Source organism: Nesoenas mayeri, assembly GCF_963082525.1.
Source record: "Nesoenas mayeri genome assembly, contig: SCAFFOLD_112, whole genome shotgun sequence".
NCBI lineage: Eukaryota > Metazoa > Chordata > Aves > Columbiformes > Columbidae > Nesoenas > Nesoenas mayeri.
The window spans coordinates 1-24992 of NW_027660041.1; the positions used below are offsets into that span (position 1 = coordinate 1).

The following is a 24992-nucleotide window of genomic DNA, read 5'->3' on the forward strand; positions in this document are numbered from 1 at the left end:
ATGTAGGCGTCGTACCCCAGCAGGATCCCGGCCAGGAGCCCGAAAACCTGGGGCATTTGGGGGGGGTCAGACACCCCAAAAAACACCCACAGCCCACACACCCCAAATCCACCCCCTGGAGCCCCAAATTTACACCGCAAACCCCCCAAACCCCAAATTTATATCCCCAAACCCCCCAAATTTACACCGCAAACCCCCCAAAACCCCAAATTTATACCTCCAAATCCCCCCCAAAAAACACCCAAATTTATACCCCCAAACCCCCTCCAAAAAACCCCAAATGTACACCCAACCCCCCAAAAAACCCCCAAATTTATACCCCCAAATCCCCCAAATTTACACTCCAAACCCCCCAAAAAACCCCAAATTTATACCCCCAAATTTATACCCCAAAATCCCCCCAAAAAGCCCAAATTTATACCCCCAAATTCCCCCCAAACCCCAAATTCCTCCCAAACCCCAAATTTATACCCCCAAATTCCTCCCAAACCCCAAATTTATACCCCAAAATCCCCCCCAAAACCCCAAATTTATACCCCCAAATTCCTCCCAAACCCCAAATTTATACCCCCAAATCCCCCCAAAAAACCCCAAATTTATACCCAAATTCCCCCCAAAACCCCAAATTTATACCCCCAAATCCCCCTCCCAAAACCCCGAATTTATACCCAAATCCCCCCAAAACCCCAAAGTTATACCCCAAATTTACACCTAACCCCCCAAATTTACACCCCAACCCCCCCAAACCCCCAAATCCACCCTCCAGACCCCCCTATACCCCCCAATTTACATCCCAAACCCCCCCAAATCCACCCCCCTGTATCCCCAAATTTAAACCCCAAGACCCCCCAAATCCACCCCAGACCCCCAAATCCCCCCCAAAACCCCCTGAACTCCCCCCAATCCCCCCCAGACCCCAATTCCCCCCCCGCACCCCAAATCCCCCCTCACCCCCCCGGCCACGCCGGCCCCGCCGCGCGTCCCGATGAGGACGATGAGGGACGTGATGAGGAAGAGCAGGCACCCGATGACGCAGCGCAGGAAATCCTGGGGGGGGACACACATGGGACACCCCCAAACCCCCCAGGGACACCCCCAGACCTCTGGGGATCCCCCAAACCCCCCCAGGGACCCCTGAACCCTTGGGGATCCCCAGAACCCCCCTGGGACCCCCAAACCCCCTCTGGAACCCACCTGATGGTACAGCCCAGGAAATCCCGGGGGGGGGGGGACACACATGGGACACCCCTAAACCCCCCAGGGACACCCCCAGACCCCTGGGGACTCCCCCAAACCTCCCCAGGGACCCCTGAACCCCTGGGGATCCCCAAAACCCCCCAGGGACCCCCTCAAACCCCCCAGAGGACCCTGAAACCTCCTGGGATCCCCTTCCTGGGGTGGAGGTTATGGGGATTATGGGGGGCTATAGGGGAGATTATGGGGGGCTATAGGGAGTTGTGGGGGGCTATAGGTGGATTCTGGGGGTTATTGGAGCTGTAGGGGGTTATGGGAGCTATAGGGGGAGCTATAGGAGGGTTATGGGGACCATAGAGAGTTATGGGGAGCTATAGGGCACTATAGGGGAATTATGTGATCTGTAGGAGGGTTATAGGGGCTATAGAGGGATTATAGGGGCTATAGGAAGATTATGGGAGCTACAGGAAGCTATAGGAGGTTCATGGGGTCTATAGGGAGTTATGTGTGCCATAGGAGGATTATGTGTGCCATAGTGGGGTTATGGGGGCTATCGGGTTATGGGGGCATTATGTGAGCCATAGGGGGGTGTGGGGGCCATAACGGCTTATAGGGAGATTCTGAGAGGCTCTAGGAGGGTTTTGGGTGCCATAGGGGGTTCTATAGGGGTCCATAGGGTGCCCGCACTCACAGTCCAGCCCCAGTGGATGAAGGAGAGCCGGGGGGCCAGGCCCCCCCCCAGCACCAGTAACACCAGCACGGCGAACACCAGTTCACACACGGCCAGCCCAGTATAGCCCGGCGTATGGGAGGCGCCGTAGCACACCAGCACCAGCACGCACAGCGCCTATGGAAACCGCACCTATAGCATCCATACGGTATCGCCTCCCCGGGGGAACCACGCTGCCCGCCGCCCCCCCATACCGTCCCCTATAGACCACTGCGGTCTCCGCTATAGACCCCTATAAGGTGCCCTATAGGCCCTCACAGGCTCCCTATAGAGCGCCCATAGGATCCCCCATATGGTCTTTACAGCTCCGCCCCCTTTCCTCAGGCTCCGCCCCCTTTCTCCAAGCTCCGCCCCTTTCCTCAGGCTCCGCCCCCAGCCCGCGCGTGGGCGGCGGGACAAAGCGCCACTGTGAGGCGCGCCGGTCGCCATGGCAACGGCACAAACAGCGCAACCCCGCCCTTAAAGGGGCGATGGCTACTGGGTGGGGTCCGCTAGCGGAGGGGGCTCTTAAAGGGGCAACGGCAGGTGGAGGTGGGGGGGGCGAGTCTTAAAGGGACAGGATCCCTCGATTTCCTTAAAGGGGCAGCGCGGCGTTTATGACGTGGGTGAGCGCCACCCGGCCTGGCGCAATAACGGTTGGCACGCGAGGACCCAGGCGTCCGGGCACCGCCCAACAGTTCCCCCCCGCCCCGCCCCACCCCACTCCCCGGGGAAGGGAACCCAGGCGTCCGGGCGCGCCCTCCCCATATTTCAAACCAAGGCTTTGCGCCAATCAGGGAGTAGATCCCTCCCTTAGCCCCGCCCCTCATTAACCCCTTCACTGCCGCTTGTTTCCCAAGGGCGTTGCCCCAAAACGGGATTGGGGTGACGGGGGGGGTGGGGGAGGGAAACCGCACCCGGATGCCTGGGTCCCCCCGACTTGGGGGGGAGGGGGTTTGCATGGAGAGGGGGGATCACCCTCTCGGACGCCTGGGTTCCCACATCCCGCCAGCACGTGTTGGCAGGAAGCCCGCGGACCCAGGCATCCAGGCACCACGCCCTAACGTGGACCCAGGTGTCCGGGCATCCCCCCAAAATATGGACCCAGGTGTCCCCCACAGGAAGACCCAAATGTCCCCCCCCCCACCCAGGGACACCCAATCATCCCCCCACCCATGGGTGCCACAGCTCCCCCGTGCCCCCCCCCCCCACTACAATCGGGTTGATCCCAGGGGTTCCCCCCCTACCCAACTGTGGACCCAGGCATCCGGGCATCCCCAAAAAGCGCACCCAGGGTGTCGCAGGGACACCCCGTCACCCCCCCCCACCCATGGGTGCCACAGCTCCCCCGTGCCCCCCCCCCCACTCCAATCCGGTTGATCCCAGGGGTCCCCCCCCCCCTACCCAACTGTGGACCCAGGCATCCGGGCATCCCCAAAAAGCGCACCCAGGGTGTCGCGGGGACACCCCATCACCCCCCACCCACCCATGGCTGCGTCCCCAGGGGGTTCCCCAATTCCTCCCCGCGGGGGTCTCCACACCCCCCCCCCCCCCCCGGTGCCCCCCCCCTCGGTCCTTACGATCTCTCCGATCAGCACCAGCCCCTTGTGGGTGCGGCTGAAGGCCAAGCAGGCCCTGGGGCAGCTCTGGGACCCGCTGGGCTCCATGACGGGCGGTGGCGGCCGTACCGGGTACGGGGGGGCCCCCCCGCGCCCCGGGGGGGAGCGGGCACCACGGGGCGGGGCCAAACGGCGGGCACAGCCACGCCATTGGGCGGCGGAGGGGAGAGGGGCGTGGCCTGGCGAGAGGGAAACCCCCTGGAGGGGGCGGGGCTGAGAGCGGGGAAGCCCCTTGTGATTGGCAGGGGGCGGGGCTTGGCGCGGGGAAGCCTCGGGGGTCCCGGGGGGCGGGGCTGAGAGTGGGTGGGGTTTAGGATGGGGAACCCCCCTGTGATTGGGGAGAGGGTCGCAGGGGGTGGGGCTGAGAGTGGGCGGGGTTTAGGGCGCCCGTCGGTATTGGGTGATGGTCCGGGTGACGTGACTTAGTGTGGGCGGGGTTGAGGATGGGGGAACCCCCTGTGATTGGGGTGAGGGTCCCGGGGGGGCGTGGCTTGGCATGGGCGGGGTTTAGGACAGGGGATCCCCCCTCTGATTGGGACGAGGGTCTAGGGGGGCGTGGCTTGGCGTGGGCGGGGTTTAGAACGTGGGAAGTTCCCTGTGATTGGTCCCTTAAGGACGCGGGGTTTTTAGGGGGGGGGTCTGGGCGTCCCCAGGGCTGTTTGGGGGGGTCCCCAGGGTGTGTCCCCCCCGTTTTGGGCTGTGACCCCCCCGTGTTTCGGGGTGACTCAACCGGCAGGATGTGGGCAGGGCCCCGGACGCCTGGGTCCCCGCGGGAAATGACTCAGGGGGGCACAGATCTGACTCCTCCTCCCGCTGTGCCAACGGGGCTGCAATTATGGCTCAAAATGGGTCCAAACCCCCAGGTTTTGGCATACTGCTGTTTGTAGTTGTTTTTGCTCTCCCTGAGAGGCTGCAGATGATGAGATATCGACATTAACGCCTCCTGAATACATTGAACTTTACGTTTAGCTATAGGTTTGTGCAGCACGGCTGTAGGTAAGGGCAGCAGCAAACGGTCCTTGGAGCCTAAAGAACGTTTTTAAACGCTTTTAGTTTCTATAGATTATTATCTTATATTGCATATTATAGTATAGTATGTTATAATGTTTTATAGTATGTTGTGTAGTATAGTATTTTATAGTATATTGTATATTATAGTGTTTTATAGTATAATGTACATTAGAGTATATTATGGTATTTTGTACATTATAGTACATTGCAGTATATTGTACATTATAGTACATTTTAGGATATTGTACATTATAGTACATTATAGCATATTGTATATTACGGTACATTATAGCATATTGTGTATTATAGTATATTAGAGCATATTGCGTACTATAGTATATTATAGTATATTGTGTACTATAGCGTAGTATACTGTATTATACCATACTGTATTATAGTATACTGTATTATACTATACTGTATTATACTATACTGTATTATACTATACTATATTATACTATACTATATTATTTTCTACTATGCTATATTATACTATACTATATTATTATATATGCATTATTATATTCTCTGCTATTATGTTATATTGTATTACATTGTTACATTGCACTGTTATGTTGCATTATATAATGTATATTAGTATAGCTCATATGCAATGTGTTTTATATATACATTATATAAAATATCTATATATTGTGAATTGCTATTTGTACATATTACTTACGTGCCATTGACATATTATTGCATTTAGATATTATGTTTAGATATTATTTTTGTATTATGTATTATGTTATATATATTTATATATAATTTATGTATATTATGTGTCTTTATGTATATATATTATATGCTACTATTTATATATGTTATTATTTAGACATACATTGTTGTTCATACATTGTTGTTTATACCTTATTGTTCATACATTATTGTTTCTTTGTTTCTATTGTATTGTATTCTATTGTCGTTTGCTTTGTCTTATTTGTGTTTTAATTGCCTTGGTTTCTTTTGTCCCGCCCCTTTTCCCCGCGGACCAATCAGCGGCCGCCCCGCGCGCAACGCCTGCTGGGACTCGTAGTCCGCCCCCCGCCGCCTCCATTTCCCACAGTGCCCCGCGAAGCGGGCGGGCGGGCGGGCAAACATGGCGGCGAGCGGCGGCGCGGGGGCCGGCAGCGCCGCGGCTCCGGCGGCGCCCGTGTCGTTCGCGTTCAGCCGGAGGGCGGAGCGGCGGCGGCTGCTGGCGGCCGGGCCCTGCGCAGAGCCCGGCGGGGACGACGCGGGTGGCGCCGGGGACACCGATTTCCTCACGGCGGTGGAGGACCGGGAGCTGCTGAGGTGCGCATGCGCGGGGGCGCGGCCTGAGGGGCTGCTGGCTCAGGGCGGGCTCGCGTGGAGGGGCGGGGCTTTCGGTTGGGGGCGTGGTTTAAGGGGAGTTCTCCATAAAAGGCTTGTTGGGGGCGGGGTTTGAAGCGGCGTCTCCCTAAATGGTTCCATCAGGGGCGTGGTTTGAAGTGGGGGCTCTATAAGGTTCGCTTGGGGGCGTGGCTTTCTATTGGGGGTGTGGCTTGAGGCGCGTTCTCCATAAATGGTGTGTTGGGGGCGTGGTTCGAAGCGGGATATCCATAAAAGGTTTGTTGGGGGCGTGGTTTGACGCGGCATCTCCATAAATGGTTCCCTCAGGGGCGTGGTTTGAGGTGGGGGCTCTATAAGGTTCGCTTGGGGGCGGGGCTTTCTATTGGGGGCGTGGTTTGAGGCGCGTTCTCCATAAAAGGTTTGGTGGGGGCGTGGTTTGACGTGGGATCTCCATAAAAGGTTTGCTGGGGGCGTGGTTTGACGCTACATCTCCATAAATGGTTCCCTCAGGGGCGTGGTTTGAGGTGGAGGCTCTATAAGATTCGCTTGGGGGCGTGGCTTTCTATTGGGGGCGTGGTTTGATGTGGGCTCTCCATAAATGGTTGGGGGCGTGGCTTGCGCCGGTGGTGACTCTATATGTAGTTGCACATGGGGGCGTGGTTTAAGGGGTAGTCTCCATTTAAGGTTTGCTTGGGGGCGTGGCTTCAGCCACAGTGTCTCAATATAAGCCCCGGGGGGGCGGGGTTTAAGGGTTTGTAGGCGAGGTCTGTTGGAATATGGGCGTGGCTAACGCGCTGTCCCCGCCCCCCAGCGCCCATCCGGCCCCGCCCCCTCCCAAAGAGCTGATCATCCCCCTGATCCCCCCCCACCGCTGGAGGAACCCGGAGCCCCCCCCTGGAGATGCAGACCACGCCCCCTCCGCCGCTGACCACGCCCCCTCCGCCGTTGACCACGCCCCCTCTGCCGCTGACCACGCCCCCCAAACAGACTCCACCCCCGACGTGGAGGCGCAAGCGGTGCAGGAGCTGCTGCAGGGTGAGCATGGGGGACCCAGGCATCCAGGGGAGGGACCCAGGCGTCCGGGAGAGGACCCAGGCGTCCGGCTGACCCCCCCACCTCCCGTTTGTTTCCCACAGAGGCGCGACAGAGCCAGGAGCGGGGGGAAGGGGACCCCGGGCCCCCCATCTCCATCCCCATGTCTCTGCGGGACCCCGATGGGGCCACACGGCAGCAGCCGGTGAGTGACCCCAATACCCCCCCCCAGGACCCCCAAAACCACCCCCAGGGACCCTAAACTCCCCCTGGGACCCCCAGCCCCCTGGAACCCACAAACCCTCACTGGGACCCCAAAATCCTGCAGGGACCCTCAAACCCTCCCTCAGCCCCATAAGGTCCCCCAAGCCCCATAAGTGCCCCCCAGTTAAATAACTGTCCCCCCAAACCCAGTACATGCCAGGCCCATAACTGCTCCCCCAGCCCCATAAGCGCCCTGCAGCCCCATAAGCGCCGCTTGCCCTATAAAGCCCCATAGTGCCCCCCCGGGTTCCATAAGTGCCCCCTCAGCCCCATAAGTGCCCCCCAGCCCCATAAGCGCCCTGCAGCCCCATAAGCGCCCCTTGCCCTATAAAGCCCTCCCCAGCCCCATAACTACCGCCCAGCCCCATAGTGCCCCCCCCGAGTTCCATAAGTGCCCCCCCAGCCCCATAAGTACCGCCCAGCCCCATAGTGCCCCCTCGGGTTCTGTAACTGCTCCCTGGGTTCCATAACTGCTTCCCCAGCCCCATAGCATCCCCCCGGCCCCATAAGTGCCCCCCCAGCCCCATAAGCGCCCCCCAGCCTCATAAGCGGCCCTGTGCCCCCCAGGACTACTCGGAGGTGCCGGTGGGGGCGTTCGGGCTGGCCATGCTGCGGGGGATGGGCTGGAGCCAGGGGGAGGGCATCGGCCGCACCTTCAAAAAGTGAGACCCAAACTGGGAGCACTGGGACAGACTGGGAGGGACTGGGGGAGGGACTGGGAGCACTGGGAGGGACCTGGGGGGACTAGGGTGAACTGGGATGAACTGGGAGGGATTGGGGAGCACTGGGAGGGATTGGGAGCACTGGGAGGGATTGGGAGCACTGGGAGGAACTGGAGGAGCACTGGGAGGGACTGGGATGGACTGGGAGGGTCCGAGGGGAACTGGGAGCACTGGGAGGGACTTGGGGGCACTGGGATGGACTGGGAGGGACTGGGGTGAACTGGGAGCACTGGGAGGGACTGGGGTGAACTGGGAGCACTGGGAGAGCATTGGGATGGACTGGGAAGGACTGGGGTGAACTGGGAGCACTGTGAGGGACTGGGAGCACTGGGATGGACTGGGAGGGACTGGGGTGAACTGGGAGCACTCGGAGAGCACTGGGATGGACTGGGGTGCACTGGGAGCACTGGGATGGACTGGGAGGGACTGGGAGAGCACTGGGAGCACTGGGATGGACTGGGAGGGACTGGGGTGCACTGGGAGCACTCGGAGAGCACTGGGATGGACTGGGGTGCACTGGGAGCACTGGGATGGACTGGGAGGGACTGGGGTGAACTGGGAGCACTCGGAGAGCACTAGGATGGACTGGGGTGCACTGGGAGCACTGGGATGGACTGGGAGGGACTGGGAGAGCACTGGGAGCACTGGGATGGACTGGGAGGGACTGGGGTGAACTGGGAGCACTGGGATGGACTGGGAGGGACTGGGAGAGCACTGGGAGCACTGGGATGGACTGGGAGGGACTGGGGTGAACTGGGAGCACTCGGAGAGCACTGGGATGGACTGGAGTGAACTGGGAGCACTGGGAGGGACTGGGATGAACTGGGAGCACTGGGAGGGACTGGGGTGAACTGGGAGCACTGGGATGGACTGGGGTGAACTGGGAGCACTGGGAGGGACTGGGATGAACTGGGAGCACTGGGAGGGACTGGGAAGGACTGGGATGAACTGGGAGCACTGGGAGGGCAGCCCGCCCCCCATTTTGGGGTGGAAAACAGCCCTTTTGGGTCCATTCGCAGGGTGGTGAAGCCGCTGGAGCTGCGGGTGCGGCCACGGGGGTTGGGGCTGGGGGCGGAGCCACCCCCGCCCCCGCCCCCTCCGGGCTCCGCCCCGCCCCCTGGCGCCCCGCCCACTTCGGGCTCCGCCCCGCCCCCTCCGAGCTCCGCCCCGCCCCCCCCGGGCTCGGCCCCGCCCCCCGCCGCGGGGGAGGGGCTGCAGGTGGGCGCCCCCGTGCGCATCCAGAGCGGCGCCCATCGCGACACCCTCGGCACGGTGAGAACCCCCCCGTTTTGAGGGGGGGGGGCTCCCAGTATGACCAGTATGGAACTGGGAGGAGGTGCTGACCCCCCCCGCTCTGAACCCCAAAAGGTGGAGGCGCTGGACCCCGAGACGGCGCGCGCCGTGGTGCGACTGCGGGGGGGGGCGGCCGTCACCGTCAGCCAGTACAGCCTGCGCCTGGGTGAGTGCGCACCAGTACAAACCAGTATAAACCAGTTCAGACCAGTTACACCCGCCCAACCCCCCCGAACCCCCGCGGGCCCCAGTGACCCCTCCAGGGTCTCCCCCTAGTGCTCAAACCCACCCCCCCCCAGCTGCAATGAGTGTCCCAGTTCATCCCAGTTCATCCCAGTTCATCCCAGTTCATCCCAGTAACCCTCCCAATAACCCCCCAGTTCATCCCAGTAACCGCCCAGTGACCCCCAGTAACCCCCCCAGGGTCTCCCCCTAGTGCCCAGATCCACCCCCCCAACTGCAATGAGTGTCCCAGTGCTTCCCAGTACATCCCAGTTCAAACCAGTTCATTCCAGTTCATCCCAGTTAGCCCCAGTAACCCTCCCAATAACCCCCCAGTTCATCCCAGTAACCCCCCAGTGACCCCCAGTAACCCCCCCAGGGTCTCCCCCTAGTGCCCAAATCCACCCCCCCAACTGCAATGAGTGTCCCAGTGCTTCCCAGTACATCCCAGTTGATCCCAGTTCATCCCAGTAACCCTCCCAATAACCCCCCAGTTCATCCCAGTAACCCCACAGGGGCCCCAGTGACCCCCCCAGAGTCTCCTCCAGTACTCAAACCCACCCCCCCCAACTGCAATGAGTGTCCCAGTGCTTCCCAGTTCATCCCAGTTAGCCCCAGTAACCCTCCCAATAACCCCCTAGTCCCTCCCAGTTCCCCCCAGTACCTCCCAGTTCCCCCCCCAGAGCACCCCAGCAAGACCCCCAGGGAGGACGACCCCCCGGACGCCGGGGTCCCCCCAAACCGTGGGGGCAACAAGAGGAAAGACCCCCCCAAGCCCGACGGGTAAGTCCCATTTTGGAGGGGGGGTGTCTATAATTTTGGGTCCCCCCCGAATGCCTGGGTCCCCCCCGGATGCCTGGGTTCCCCCCGGACACCTGGGTCCCCTCCACCCCCAGTTCCTCCCGGACGCCTGGGTCCCCTCCGGACACCTGGGTCCCCTCCACCTCCAGTTCCCCCCAGATGCCTGGGTCCCGCCCCCCCTGCCCCCGGACGCCTAGGTCCCCCCCCCGATGCCTGGGTCCCGCTTCCCCCGCCCCCTGGACGCCTGGGTCCCCCCCGGACACCTGGGTCCCCTCCACATCCAGTTCCCCCCGGATGCCTGGGTCCCGCCCCCCCTGCCCCCGGACGCCTGGGTCCCCCCCCCGATGCCTGGGTCCCGCTTCCCCCGCCCCCGGATGCCTGGGTCCCCCCCGGATGCCTGGGTCCCCCCCGGACGCCTGGGTCCCCTCCACCCCCAGTCCCCCCCAGATGCCTAGGTCCCCCCCGCCAACCCCGGATGCCTGGGTCCCTCCCGGACACCCGGGTCCCCTCCACCCCCAGTTCCCCCCGGATGCCTGGGTCCCACTTCCCCCTCCCCTGGACGCCTGGGTCCCCCCTGGATGCCTGGGTTGCCTCCAGCCCCAGTTCCCCCCGGACTCCTGGGTCCCCCCCGGATGCCGGGGTCCTGCGGTGATGTTTGCGCCCCCCCAGGGAGGCGAAGCGTTTCTTGGGGTCCCCCCCGTGGCTGCGGAGGGATCTGCGGGTTCGCTGCGTCGACAAAGAGTTCCGGGCCGGCCGCTTCTACAACTGCAAGGTGAGACCCCCCCCCAGTTTTGGGGGACCCGAGAGACCCCCCCAAAGCTCCCACGGGGGGGGGGTGGAGTCAAAATGGAGGGGGGGGCCTGCGCCCCAAAATTGGGAAGGGACTGGGGGAGGGAATGGGATGGACTGGGGGGTTCTGGGAGGGACTGGGAGGATGCTGGGAAGGGACTTGGGGGTCACTGGGAAGGGACTTGGGGGGCACTGGGAAGGGACTTGGGGGGCACTGGGAAGGGACTGGGAGAACTGGGATAGACTGGTGGTCACTGGGGGGCACTGGGATGGACTGGGGAGTACTGGGAGGGACTTGGGGGGCACTGGGAGGGACTTGGGGTGCACTGGGAGGGCACTGGGAGCACTGGGATGGATTGAGGGGCACTGGAAGCACTGGGGGGCACTGGAAGAACTGGGGTGGACTGGGAGGGCACTGGAATGGACTGGGAGCATTGGGATGGATTTGGGGGGCACTGGGAGGGCCTGGGATGGACTGGGGGGACTGGGAGGCCACTGGGAACACTGGGATGGATTGGGGGCCACTGGAAGCACTGGGATGGACTGGGAGGGTACTGGAATGGACTGGGAGCACTGGGTTGGATTGAGGGGCACTGGAAGCACTGGGGGCCACTAGAAGAACTGGGGTGGACTGAGAGGGTACTGGAATGGACTGGGAGCATTGGGATGGACTTGGGGGGCACTGGGGGGGGCTGGGAGCACTAGGAGGGACTGGGGGGCACTGGGAGGACACTGGGAGCACTGGGATGGATTGGGGGGCACGAGAAGCACTGGGAGGCCACTGGAATGGACTGGGAGCACTGGGATGGATTGAGGGGCACTGGAAGAACTGGGATGGACTGGGAGGGCTCTGGAATGGACTGGGAGCATTGGAATGGACTTGGGGGGCATTGGGAGGACAATGGGGGGCACTGGGGGTACTGGGATGGACTGGGAGGGCACTGGGAGGGACTGGGAGCACTGGGAGGGACTGGGGGGGACTGGGAGGACACTGGGAGCACTGGGATGGATTGGGGGGCAGTGGAAGCACTGGGGGGCATTGGAAGAACTGGGGTGGACTGAGGGGGCACTGGAATGGACTGGGAGCATTGGGATGGATTTGGGGGGCACTGGGAGCACTAGGATGGACTGGGGGTCACTGTGAGGACACTGGGGGTCACTGGGAGCACTGGGATGGACTGGGGGGCACTGGGAGGACACTGGGGGTCACTGGGAGCACTGGGATGGACTGGGGGGCACTGGGAGGACACTGGGGGTCACTGGGAGCACTGGGATGGACTGGGGGGCACTGGGAGGACACTGGGGCTCACTGGGAGCACTGGGATGGACTGGGGGGCACTGGGAGGACACTGGGGGTCACTGGGAGCACTGTTGCCCCCCAGCTGGTGGTGGAGGACATGGTGACCCCCGAGTGCTGCGTGTGCCGCACGGACGAGGGGCGGCTGGTGGAGGGTGAGTCACCCCAAACCCCCCCGGCCAATGTGGGGGTGCGGGGGGGGGTCGATCCTGACCCCCCCCCATTGCCCCCCATCCCAATCATCCCCTATCGTCCCCATTGTCCCCCAGGTCTCCGCGCCGCCATGTTGGAGACCGTGGTTCCCCGTGGGGACAACGACCGCGTGATGGTGGTTCTGGGCGAGCACGCGGGGAGGGTGAGTGCGCCCCAAAAACGGGGGGGCTCCCCAATTCGGACAGACCCCTCCCCGCCCCAAACCCAACATGTGTCCCCCCCCAGGTGGGACGCGTCCTGCAGCGGGAGCCGGGGAGGAGCCGCGCGCTGGTGCAGCTGGACAAGGACGAGGCCGCGCGGGTGCTGGCGCTGGACTACGACGCCATCTGCCACTATGTGGGGCGGGGGGAGGATGATTGAGACCCTCCCCACACCCCCAAAAGAGACCCCCCCAATAGTGACTGCCAGCTTCCAAGATGGCCGCCTGCCAGCTTCCAAGATGGCTGCCTGCCAGCTTCCAACATGGCCACCTGGACAGTTTCCAAGATGGCCGCCTGCCAGCTTCCAAGATGGCTGTTTTCCAGTTTCCAACATGGCTGCCTGCCAGCTTCCAAGATGGCCGCCTAGACAGATTCCAACAGGACTGCCTGGCCAGATTCCAAGATGGCCACCTAGGCGGCTTCCAACATGGCCGCCTGGCCAGATGCCAACGTGGTTGACTGGACACCTTCCAAGATGGCTGCCTGCCAGATTCCAAGATGGCCGCTTGGACAGTATGCAAGATGGTTGCCTGCGAGTTTCCAACATGGCCATCTGGACAGTTTCCAACATGGCCGCCAGCCAGTTTCCAACATGGCCGCCTGGACAGTTTCCAAGATGGCTGCCTGCCAGTTTCCAAGATGGCCACCTAGAGAGTTTGCAACATGGCCGCCTGCCAGTTTCCAAGATGGCCACCTAGCAAGTTTTCAACATGGCCGCCTGCCAGATTCCAAGATGGCTGCTTGCCAGTTTCCAAGATGGCCGCCGCCCCGCCTTTTTTTTGTAGCGGGAACAGGGTGTGTTTATTTTCTTGTATTTCGGGTTTTTTTAACGATAATGATTAAATTCCGGAAGCCGGAAGGGCTGGTGGCGATGGGGGCGGGGCTTCCGGCTCAGCCAATCACAAACCTGCTGCTTTTGAGCGCCAAAACCCCCTTTTTGGGGGGGATTTTGTTTTTCCCGCCAAACCCCGTGCCCGCTTCCAAGATGGCGGCGAGCGCCTTGGCAACGCCCTTCTCTGCCCTCTCTCAAGATGGCGCGTGGCTACGCAACGCCTCCCGCCGTTTCCGGGAGCGTTCAGCCCCGCCCCCGCAGCGCGTTGCTAGGCGACGTGGCGGACTTGACATCACCGGAAGTCCGCTCTAGCCGCCCGCTCGCTGAGGAGACTCGATGGTTTAGCGCTGTTTACCGTCGCACGGCCGGGATTTTGGGGTCTCTGAGGAGATTTTGGGGTCCCCGGGGGGAATTTTGGGGTCCTGGGGGGGGGGTCACCCCCCCTTTAACCCCTTTTCCCCCAGCAACCATGGCGCAAACACGGGGGGTCAACAGCCTGCGCTTCAACCAGGACCAGAGTGAGTGTGGAGCCCCGAAACCCCCCTAAACTCCTCCCCCCCCCCCCCTCCCCCACCCGGGACCCCCAAAACTCACACCCCCCCCCCCCCCATTTTTCCCATTTTGAGGCTGTTTCTGCGTCGCGATGGATTCCGGGGTTCGCATCTTCAACGTGGAGCCGCTGATGGAAAAGGGACATTTGGGTGAGGCGGCAATTTTGGGGTGTCCCTGTTCCTGAGGGGGGAGGGGAAGGGCTAAAATGGGGTGGGATTTTGAGGGGCTGTGAGTCCGGGGGGGGCGGGGGGGGAAACTTTTGGGGGGTATTTTGGGGTCTCCACACCTGGGTGGCGGGGGCACTTTGGGGGGGGGTATTTTGGTATTTTGGGGGCCCCTTTGGAGGGATAATTTGGGGTCCCCCCCTTCCACACAATTTGGGGGGTGGGAGGAGCATCAAGATGCCCCCAAACCCCTCTTAACCCCCCCCCCCCCTTAACTCCCTCCCCCCCCCCCATTGACTCCCCCCCCCATTGACTCCCCCCTCCCCCTTGACTCCCCCTCCCCCTTGACTCCCCCTCCCCCTTGACTCCCCCTCCCCCTTGACTCCCCCTCCCCCTTGACTCCTCCCCCTCTTGACTCCTCCCCCTCTTGACTCCTCCCCCTCTTGACTCCTCCCCCTCTTGACTCCTCCCCCTCTTGACTCCTCCCCCCCCTCGACTCCTCCCCCCCCTCGACTCCTCCTCCCCCCCCTCGACTCCTCCTCCCCCCCCTCGACTCCTCCTCCCCCCCCTCGACTCCTCCTCCCCCCCCCCTCGACTCCTCCCCACTCTTAACACCCACCCCCCTTAACACCCACCCCCCTTAACACCCACCCCCCTTAACACCCACCCCCTTAACACCCCACCCCCCTTAACACCCCACCCCCCTTAACACCCCACCCCCCTTAACACCCCCACCCCCCTTAACACCCCACCCCCCTTAACACCCCCCCTAGCCCCCCCATTAACCCCCCTTTAACCCCCCATTCCCAACATTCCCTCACTGTGGAGACCCAGGGGGGTCCCCATAACATTCTTAGCCCTCCCCCCCCCATTTTTTGGGGTGCCCCCCCCCATAACCCAGACGCAGAACAAGTGGGGAGCATCGGACTGGCCGAGATGCTGCATCGCTCCAACCTGCTGGCGCTGGTGGGGGGCGGCGCCCACCCCAAGTTCCCCGATGTCTCAGGTGCCTAAAAACCCCCAAATTCACCCCAAAACAGCGCCGGGGGGGAGGGTGGGGGGGGGGGTGCATTTTGGCCTGAAATCATTGATATTTTCCCCAAAAATAGTGTTAATTTGGACGACGCACCGCGAGGGGAAGGACAAAGTGGTGCTGGAGTTCACGCTGCCCAAGCCCGTCCTGGCCGTGCGCATGCGACACGATAAGTGGGTAAAAAGCCCCAAAACCGGGGAAATTCGCCCCAAAATGATGCCCCGAAATGGGGGGGGGACACCCCAAAATGGGGGGGACACCCCAAACACCTTTTGGGTGCCCCCCAGGCTGGTGGTGCTGGTGCGGAGCCGCGTCTACGTCTTCTCTCCTTCCCACACAACCCACAGAAGCTCTTTGAGTTCGATACGCGCGATAACCCCAAAGGTAACTGGTTTGTACTGGTCTATACTGGTCTATACTGGTCTGTACTGGGCTGGCGGTTGATGGCGTCCCCACACACAGGATCTGCGATCTCTGTCCCAGTTTGGAACGGGCCTTACTGGTTTTTCCTGGGCACAAGTGCGGGAGTTTGCAGCTGGTGGTGAGTTGGGGGAACTGGGAGGGGACTGGGAGGGAACTGGGAGGGAACTGGGAGGAATTGGAGGAACTGGGAGGGACTGGGAGGGAACTGGGAGGGGATTGGGGGGACACTGGTGTATGCTGGTGGTTACTGGTTTCTTTTCAGGATCCCAAGGGGGGGGTCATTGGTGTTTACTGGTTAAGCTGGTGTATACTGGTCTATACTGGTTTCTTTCAGGACGTGAGCATTTCCAAGGGGTGTCACTGGTGTTTACTGGTTATACTGGTGTATATTGGTCTATACTGGTTACCTGTCGGTGTCGGAGCGGGGGTCACTGTTGATTATTGGTCTGTACGGTCCATACTGGTCCATGCTGGTCCACACTGGTTTATACTGATCCATACTGGTTTATAACTGATCCATACTGGTTTATACTGATCTATACTGGTCTATACTGGTCCATACTGGTCTGTACGGGTTGCAGGACCTGTCGGTGGCGGAGCGGGGGTCACTGTTGGTTATTGGTCTGTACGGGCCCATACTGGTCCATGCTGGTCCACACTGGTTTATACTGATCCATACTGGTTTATACTGATCCATACTGGTCTATACTGGTCCATACTGGTCTGTACTGGTTCCAGGACCTGTCGGTGTCGGAGCGGGGGTCACTGTTGGTTATTGGCCTGTACGGTGGTCCATGCTGGTCCATACTGATTTATACTGATCCATACTGGTCTATACTGGTCCATACTGGTTGCAGGACCTGTCGGTGGCAGAGCGCGGCTCGTCGGTGGCGCCCGTGACCATCAACGCCCACCAGGGGGAGGTGACGTGCGTGTCGCTCAGCCCCCCCCCGGCACCCTGGTGGCCTCGGCCTCGGCGCGCGGACCCTCCTGCGCCTCTTCTGCACCCGCAGCCGCCTGCGCCTGCTGGAGCTGCGCCGCGGCACCGACCCCGCCACCCTCTTCTGGTGAGGAAACCGCCCGGAAACGGCCAAAATACGCCAAAAAACGGCCAAAATACGCCAAAAAAACGGCCAAAATTCACCCAGAAACGGCCAAAATACGCCCAGAAACGGGCAAAATACGCCCAGAAACGGGCAAAATACGCCAAAAAAACGGCCAAAATACGCCAAAAAACGGCCAAAATTCACCCAGAAACGGCCAAAATACGCCCAGAAACGGGCAAAATACGCCCAGAAACGGGCAAAATATGCCAAAAAACGGGCAAAATACACCCAAAACCGTCCAAAATACACCCAGAAACGGGCAAAATACACCCAGAAACGGCCAAAATCCGCCCAGAAATGGCCGAAATCCGCCCAGAAACGAGCAAAAAACGCCCAGAAACCAGCAAAATATGCCCAGAAAATGGCCGAAATCTGCCCAGAAACGGGCAAAATACGCCCATAAACGGCCAAAATACACCCAGAAACGGCCGAAATCCGCCCAGAAACGGGGGGAAATCTGCCAAAAAATGGTCAAAATACACCCAGAAACGGCCAAAATACACCAAAAAACGGCCAAAATCTGCCCAGGAATTGAGGAAATCTGCCAGAAACGGCCAAAATCCGCCCAGAAACGGGGGAAATAGGCACAAAAGTGAGGGAAATAGACCCTAAAATAGGGGGTTTGGGGGTTCCTGGGGCATTTTAGGTGTTTTTGGGGGGGTCCCAAGGGGGTTTGAGGGTCCCAGGGGCATTTTGGGGGCGTCCCCAATGGGGTTTTCGGGGATCCTGGTGGATTCGGGGGGGTCTGGGGGAGTTCAGGAGGTCCAGGGGGGTCCTGGTGGGTTTAGGGGGGGGGCGAGGGAGTTCATGGGGTTTTGGGGGTCCTGCTGGGAGTTCAGACACCCCAAAAACACAAAGTCACCCCAAAACTCTGTGTGTCCCCCCCGCCCAGCCTGTCGTTCAGCCCCGACTCGGCGTTTCTGAGCGCCGTCAGCGACAAGGGCACCGGGCACGTGTTCGCGCTGCGGGGACACGCGGCTCAACCGCCGCTCCGCGTGAGTCACGGCGCCCCAAAAACGGGGGCACCCCAAAACGGGACCCCCCCCAAACGGGGGGACACCCCAATAATGGGAACACCCTGAAAACGGAGGGGAAATGGGGCGGAAAATGGGGGGACAGCGCGGAAATGGGGAGGAAGTGTTGGTGCTCCCAATGTGGCTCAATCGCAGATCTGTGGGAGTCAATGGGGGACCCCGAAATCTATAGGGAACACCCCAAAATGGGGGGACCCCCAAAATCTATAGGGGGACACCCCAAAAATGGGGGGACACTGGAAATGGGGAGGGAAGTGTTGGTGCTGTGGGACATGCGGCTCAACTGCAGATGAATGTGAGTGAAGGGGGGGACCCCAAAAATGGGGGGGACACCCCAAAATGGGGGGACCCCAAAAATGGGGGAGGGGGAAATGGGGGGGAAGGGCAAGTAGAGGTGAAAAATGGGGGGAATGAAGTGGGTTGGGGGACGACCCTAAAATGGGGGGTACCCCAAAAATGGGGGTGACCCTAAAATGGAGATCTTAAAATGAGGGGGGACCCTAAAATAGGGGGGAGATACCAAGTGGGGTGTGAGGGGGGGGAGGTGGCAAAATGGAGGTGTCGCCTTAAAAGGGAGGGGGGGGATCACAAAATAGGGGGGTGTTCCCAAAGGGGGGGTGTCCCCAAGAAGTGTGGGGGTCCCCAAAAAGTGTGGGGGGGGGTCCCTAAACCTTTGTGACCCTCTTTGTCCCCCCCCCCCGACTGGGCCAAGTGGGTGCGCATGTGGGAGATACCAAGTGGGGTGTGTGAGGGGGGGAGGTGGCAAAATGGGGGTGTTTGCCTTAAAATGGGGGGGGAATCACAAAATACGGGGGGGTCTCCAAAGAGGGGGGTGTCCCCAAGAAGTGGGGGGGTCCCCAAAAAGTGTGGGGGGGTCCCCAAATCCTTGTGACCCCTCTGTCCCCCCCCCAGGCTGGCGCGGGGTGGGGGAAGGTGGGGCCGGTTTTGGGTCCCTACGTGGAGTCTCAATGGTCTCTGGCCACCTTCCCCCTCCCCCCCGAGGCCCGCGTCCATTTGCGCCTTCGGACGGGGGGGGCGCAGCCCCAGCTCTGTGGTGGGTGAGTAACAACCCCCCCCCATTGATTCCCCCCAAATACACCCCCCCACATCGTTATTAAACCCCCCCCGTCCCCCCCCCAGCCGTGTGCGTCGATGGGACGTTCCACAAATACGTGTTCAGCCCCGACGGGAACTGCAACCGCGAGGCTTTTGACGTTTTCCTCGACATCTGCGACGAGGACGATTTCTGACCCCCCAAAACCCCCCCAGGGCCCCCCAAAAAATCACCCAAAAATCACAACTTTGCGCTTTTATTTCGTGTCTCGGTTGTTACAAAAAACGCTCCAAAAGGGGGTTGGGGGGGTGAAAATCGCCCCCCTCGTGCCGCGGGTTTTGTGTTATTTGGGGGTGTCCCCCCCCCTTTCTCTGCCCCCCCATGTGGGTCCGGCCCAGCCTGGAGCCCGGGGGGGGGGTTTGGGGATGCTGGTGATTCTGGGGGGGGGCGTTGGCACGTGTGTAGCCCTTTAAGAGAGGTGGGTGGTTTTGGGGGTCACAGGAGAGGGTGGGGGGGTCGGTGCCGAATTTGAGGCGGTAAACGAGGGTCTTGGCGGGGAGCAGGACCTGGGGGTACCCCAAAATCATTGCTTGTTCCCCCCCCCATTTCCAGAATGGTTCATCCCAATGCCACCCCCCCTGTTCCCCTAATGGTTCAACCCAATATTCCCCCCCCCTATTCTTCAATGGTTCACCCCAGTGTCCCCCCACTCCCCAATGGTTCCCCCCAAGTGGTTCACCCCCATGTTCCCCCCCCCAGTTCCTCAATGGTTTACCCCAATGTGTCCCCTACTCCCCATTTCTCATGGGTTTACCCCAATGTTCCCCCCCCGAGTTCTCAATGGTTCACTCCAATGTCCCCCCCCATTTCTCATGGTTCACCCCAATATTCTCCCCCATTTCTCAATGGTTTACCCCAATGTTCCCCCCCCGCCATTTCTCATGGTTCACCCCCAATGTCCCTCCCCCCCCCATTTCTCAATGGTTCACCCCAATGTGTCACACCCCTCCCATTTCCCAATGGTTCACCCTATGTCCCCCCCTTTCCTGGGGGTTCACCCCATGTCCCCCATTCCCTCATGGTTCACCCCAATATTCCCCTCCCCTCAGTTCTCAATGGTTCACCCCAATATTCCCCCCACAGTTCTCAATGGTTCACCCCAATATTCCCCACCCCCAGTTCTCAATGGTTCACCCCAATATTCCCCCCCCACCCAGTTCTCAATGGTTCACCCCAATATTCCCACCCCATTTCGTAGTGGTTCAACCCCATGTCCCCCCTATTCCCCAGTGGTTCACTCCATGTCTCCCCCATATGGTTCACCTCAATACCGCCCCCCCCCCCCCAATTCCACAATGGTTCACCCCATGTCCCCCCCCATTTCCCAGTGGTTGACCCCCAATATCCCCCTCCATTTCTCAGTGGTTCCTCCATGTCCCCATTTCCCCCCCATTATTTCCCATGCCCCCCCCATTGTCCCCATGTCCCCCATTGTCCCCACGTCCCCCCACTGTCCCCCATGTCCCCCATTGTCCCTATGTCCCCCAAGTGTCCCCACGTCCCCCCATTGTCCCCATGTCCCCCGTTGTCCCCACGTCCCCCCATTGTCCCCATGTTTCCCATTATCCCCACGTCCCCCCATTGTCTCTCATTGTCCCCACATCCCCCATTGTCCCCACGTCCCCCCTTGTCCCCACGTCCCCCCATTGTCCCCCCATTGTCCCCATTGTCCCCATGTCCCCCATTGTCCCCACGTCCCGCATTGTCCCCATTGTCCCCACCCTCATCCTGCACGTATCCCCCGCAGCGGTAGCACCAGCTGGACAGGTCGCGCAGACTCAGCACCAGGGGGTGTCCCTGGGCCCCCCCCGTGCTCCTCCATGTGCCCCCCCACATAGCGCCCGCACAGCACCTTGCGGGGGGGTCAGGGGGGTGTTATTTTGGGGCGAATCGGGGTGTTTTTGGGGCAATTGGGGGTGATTTGGGGTCCTCAACCTGGTAGCAGCTCAGGCACAGCCAGTTTTCCCCGCCGGCTCCCGCAGACCCCGCAGGGTGGGCGGGGCTCCCGCAGGACACGCCCACCCGGGGGGCGGAGCCACGGCACCCACGTGGGGACAGTCGCGCAGGGGGGGTGACGGGCGAACAGCACCCCCTGTGGGGCGGGAGGAGCCACGCGTGGGGACCCAGGCGTTCGGGGGAGCCGCTTCCCCCCCCCCCCCCCCCCCCCCCCCCCCCAAGCCCTGCCTACTCACGTCCTCCAGCTCCTCCTCCTCACAACAGCGCCCAGGGGGCGGAGCCGGACGGAAGCTCCGCCCCCTGGGCGGTGTCAGTTAGAAGCTCCGCCCCCTGGGCGGTGTCGAGTGCCGACTCCGCCCCCTGGGCGGTGACTGCGGGCTCCGCCCCCGGGGCGTGGTCTGATTGTTGCTCCGCCCCATGGGCGTGGTCTGATTGATCCTCCGCCCCGTGGCGTGGTGTGATTGGTCCTCCGCCCCCTGGGCGTAGCCCGGACGAGGCTCCGCCCCCAGGCTCAGCCGTTCCAGCCGCAAAAACGGCGTCCAGGGGGGTGGGGGGATCCCCCCGTGACGTCAGCAGCGGGACGCGTGACATCATCATCGGGCTCCTCGGGGGGGGGCTCAGGCGGGGGCGCTGTGGGGAATAAGGGGGGGGGGGGGGTTGGAAGGGGTTTGGGTCCAATTTTGGGGCTTTTGGGGGGTTTAGGGTCCTGTTTTGGGGGTCCCAAGGAGATTGGGGGGGGGGGGGGAGTCTCATTTTGAGGTGTTTGTGGTACCATTTCTGGGGGGTTTGGGGGGGGGGGGGTCCCATTTTTTTGGGGGGGGTGTGGGGTCTCGTTTTTAGGGGTCTGGGAGGGGAGGGTTTGGGTCTCATTTTTGGGGGTTCGGGGTTCCCGTTTTTGGGGTTCGGGGTTCCATTTTGGGAGTTTTGGGGTCCCATTTTGGGGGGATTTTCAGGTCCCGTTTCTAGGGGTTTGGGGTCACATTTTTGGGGTGTTTGGGGGTCCCATTTGGGGGGTTTGGGGGTCCCATTTTGGGTTTTTTTGGGGGTTTCGAGGTCCCATTTTTGGGACTTTCTGGGTCCCTTTATGGGGGTTTTGGAGTCCTGTTTTTGGGGGTTTGGGGTCCCTTTATGGGGGTTTTGGGGTCCATTTTTGGGGGGTTTTGGGGTCCCATTTTTGGGGGGGTTTGGGGTCCCTTTTTTAGGATGTTTGGGATCCTGTTTTGGGGTCCCTTTTTGGGATTTTTGGGGTCCCATTCTTAGGATAATTGGGGGTCCCGTTTTTGGGGGTTTTGGGGTCCCATTTTGGGGGTTTTGGGGGGTCCCATTTTGGGGGGTTTTTCAGGTCACATTTTGGGCGTTTTGGGGGTCCCAATTTGGGGGGTTTTTCAGGTCACATTTCTGGGGGGTTTGGGGGTCCCATTTTTGGGACTTTTGGGGGTCCATTTTTGGGGGTTTTGGGGTCCATTTTTGGGGTGTTTGGGGTCCCATTCTTAGGGTTCTTGGAGTCCCATTTTTGGGGGTTTTGGGGGTCCATTTTCAGGGGTTTTGGGGTCCCGTTTTTGGGGGGTTTTGGGGGTCTCTTTTTTAGGGGTGTTTGGGATCCTGTTTTGGGGGTTTTTGGGGTCCCTTTTTGGGACTTTGGGGTCCATTTTTGGGGTGTTTGGGGTCCCATTTTTGGGGGTTTTGGGGTCCATTTTTGGGTGGTGTTTGGGGTGCCCTTCTTAGGGTAATTGCGGGTCCCGTTTTTGGGGGTTCAGGGTCCTGTTTTGGGTGGTTTTGGGGTGTTTTGGGTGGTTTTGGGGTGTTTTTGGGGTGTTTTTGGGTGTTTTGAGGTGTTTTTGGGGTGTTTTCAGGGTGTTTCGGGGTGTTTTGGGGTGTTTGTGGCTCACCGGGCAGGCGCAGGCAGCTCCATGTCCCCTGCAGGAGGCGCCGCGTTCGCTCCAGCGCCCCCAGAGCCGCGGGTTGGGGGGTTCCGGGGGGGGGGGCAGCGCCGGGGGGGGCCCCCAAGAGCACCCCCAGACACTGCCCCGCCCCCTCCGCCGTCACCCCCAGGTTGTACCCGCCCTGAGGACACCCCCCAAGTTAACACCCGCGGGACCCAGGCGTCCGGACACCCCCAAACACCCCCCCGCCCCGACCAGGGACCCCAACATCCCCAAAGAGAGATCCCCAAATCCCCCCCACCCCCAAAATAGAGACCCCAAATTCCACCCCTCCAGGGACCCCAAATCCCCCCCCAAATCCCCCCAAATTACCCCAAAATCCCCCCAAATCTGCCCCCCCCCCAGGACCCCCAACCTCCCCCCAGGGGACCCTGGAATGCCCCCAAACCCCCCTCCCAGGGACCCCAGAATGCCCCCAAATCTCCCCCCTACCAGGGGACCCCCAACCCCCCACCCGGGGACCCCGGAATGCCCCCAAATCCCCCCAGGGACCCCAAAACACCCCCACATCCGCCCCCGCCAGGGACCCCCAACCCGACCCTGGGGACCCCGGAATGCCCCCAAATCCCCCTCCCCAGGACCCCCAACCCCCACCGGGGACCCCGGAATGCCCCCAAATCCCCCCCACCAGGGACCCCGGAATGCCCCGAAATCCTCCCCCAGGACCCCCACCAACCCCCCCCCGGGGACCCCAAAACGCCCCCCAAATCCCCCCCCCCCAGGACCCCCCAACTCCCACCAGAGACCCCGGAATGCCCCCAAATCCTCCCCCCAGGACCCCCAACCCGCCCCCCAGGGACCTCGGAATGCCCCCAAATCCCCCGCCCCAGGACCCCCCGCCCCCAAGGGACCCCGGCATGCCCCATCCCCGCTGACCTCGAGCACCAGCACCAGGCGCCCCCCGGCCAGCGCCCCCAGCAGGTGCGTCATGAGCCCGAAGGTTTGGGGGGACACCAGACACCCCCCCAGGGGGTCCCCCCGGCCCGCGTCGAACCCGGCCGACACCAGCACCAGCTGCGGGGCGAACTGCGGGGACCCAGGCCGTCCGGGAGGGACCCAGGCGTCCGGGACTGTCCCCCCCCCCACCCCCCGCCAACAAGGGACCCAGGCATTCGGGGGACCCAGGCGTTCATGACCCCCAAATGGGGGGACGCAGGCATCTGGGACACCCCCCCCACCCCAAATAGGGGACCCAGGCGTCCAGGGGACCCAGGTGTCCAGGATCCCCCTCACCCCCCATATAGGGGACCCAGGCGTCCGGGACACCCTCCCCGCCCCAACAAGGGACCCAGGCATCCAGGGACCCAGGCTTCCAGGAGTCCCCCCCACCCCCCAAATAGGGGACCCAGGCATCCGGGCAACCCCCCACCCCCCCTAAAAAGGGACCCAGGCATCCGGGCACCCCCCCCCCCATCACCTCCCAAAGGGACCCAGGCGTCCGGGCAACGCCCTCCCAGTCCCCCCCAAAGGGACCCAGGCATCCGGGCAACCCCCCCCCCCACCCCCATAAAAAGGGACCCAGGCATCCGGGCAACCCCCCCACACCCCCATAAAAAGGGACCCAGGGCGTCCGGGCAACCCCCCCCTCAACTCCCATAAAAAGGGACCCAGGGGTTCGGGCAACCCCCCCCCCGCCACCCCTAAAAAGGGACCCAGGCGTCCGGGCAACCCCCCCCACTCCCCCTCAAAGGGACCCAGGTGTCCGGGCAACCCCCCCCCCACTACCCCCAAAAAGGGACCCAGGCATCCGGGTACCCCCTTGTACCCCCCAAGAAGGGACCCAGGCAATTCCCCCTACCCCCCTCAAAGGGACCCAGGCATCCGGGCAACCCCCCCCCGCACCCCCCCCCAAAGGGACCCAGGCATCCGGGTACCCCCCTGTACCCCCCCAAAAAGGGACCCAGGCGTCCGGGCAACACCCCCCCCACCCCCCCCAAAGGGACCCAGGCGTCCGGGCCGCACCTGCAGGCCCACGGGCAGCACCAGCCGGGTCATGGCCGCCAGGTACTCGGGGTCCCCGGCGCGGGGGCCCCCCCAGCCCACGTTGAGGGTGAAGCCGCTGCCGCCCCCCCCCGGGCCGCGCCGCCTCGGGGACCCCCCCCGGCCCCCCGGGAAGAAGGAGCCGTCGTGCCGGTGCAGGGACATGTACAGGACACTG

The 24992-nt window shown here is 61.7% G+C and overlaps 3 protein-coding genes across 4 annotated transcripts; 1 reads left to right on the forward strand and 2 right to left on the reverse strand.

Annotated features, from left to right (window-relative positions):
* Positions 1-5: 5 nt before the first annotated feature.
* On the reverse strand, positions 6-3596 carry PLP2 (proteolipid protein 2; the record flags this gene model as incomplete). Its single annotated transcript, XM_080364387.1, has 4 exons — positions 3484-3596; positions 1886-2041; positions 952-1047; positions 6-47 (listed from the first exon to the last, which is right to left on the reverse strand). Coding segments are annotated over exons 1-4 (381 nt in total), but the record flags the coding sequence as incomplete, so codon positions are not given.
* A 650-nt stretch (positions 3597-4246) lies between these two features.
* GPKOW (G-patch domain and KOW motifs) lies at positions 4247-15192 on the forward strand. 2 transcript variants are annotated; one of them, XM_080364383.1, is made up of 14 exons: positions 4247-4518; positions 5533-5826; positions 6656-6879; positions 6981-7081; positions 7708-7802; positions 8882-9134; positions 9231-9321; positions 10061-10160; positions 10848-10950; positions 12350-12419; positions 12534-12619; positions 12703-14027; positions 14136-14210; positions 15127-15192. In XM_080364383.1, exons 2-12 carry the CDS (start codon positions 5633-5635, stop codon positions 12835-12837), a joined length of 1452 nt encoding a protein of 483 aa, XP_080220509.1. In that variant the 5' UTR covers positions 4247-4518; positions 5533-5632; the 3' UTR covers positions 12838-14027; positions 14136-14210; positions 15127-15192. The 2 variants fall into 2 exon arrangements, with proteins under 2 accessions (XP_080220509.1, XP_080220510.1); XM_080364384.1 differs by lacking the exons at positions 12350-12419; positions 14136-14210; positions 15127-15192 and having other exon boundaries at positions 12703-12839.
* Positions 15193-20656: 5464 nt separating this feature from the next.
* LOC308052292 (histone deacetylase 6-like) lies at positions 20657-24986 on the reverse strand. Its single transcript, XM_080364385.1, has 6 exons — positions 24797-24986; positions 23711-23860; positions 22781-22955; positions 21128-21521; positions 20871-21027; positions 20657-20787 (listed from the first exon to the last, which is right to left on the reverse strand). The coding sequence occupies exons 1-4, from the start codon at positions 24977-24979 to the stop codon at positions 21403-21405; spliced, it is 627 nt and encodes a 208-aa protein (XP_080220511.1). The 5' UTR covers positions 24980-24986; the 3' UTR covers positions 20657-20787; positions 20871-21027; positions 21128-21402.
* Positions 24987-24992: the final 6 nt, after the last annotated feature.

Excerpts from the sequence above, each read along its gene's own strand:
- GPKOW (XM_080364383.1), top strand. The coding sequence starts at position 5,633 with ATGGCGGCGAGCGGCGGCGCGGGGGCCGGCAGCGCCGCGGCTCCGGCG. Across the intron at positions 9,322-10,060 it reads CCAGTACAGCCTGCGCCTGG|AGCACCCCAGCAAGACCCCC; the intron begins GTGAGTGCGCAC and ends TTCCCCCCCCAG. Across the intron at positions 10,161-10,847 it reads GACCCCCCCAAGCCCGACGG|GGAGGCGAAGCGTTTCTTGG; the intron begins GTAAGTCCCATT and ends GCGCCCCCCCAG.
- LOC308052292 (XM_080364385.1), bottom strand. The coding sequence starts at position 24,979 with ATGTCCCTGCACCGGCACGACGGCTCCTTCTTCCCGGGGGGCCGGGGG. Across the intron at positions 23,861-24,796 it reads TGCTGCCCGTGGGCCTGCAG|TTCGCCCCGCAGCTGGTGCT; the intron begins GTGCGGCCCGGA and ends GGGTCCCCGCAG. Across the intron at positions 21,522-22,780 it reads GAGCTGCCTGCGCCTGCCCG|CGCCCCCGCCTGAGCCCCCC; the intron begins GTGAGCCACAAA and ends TATTCCCCACAG.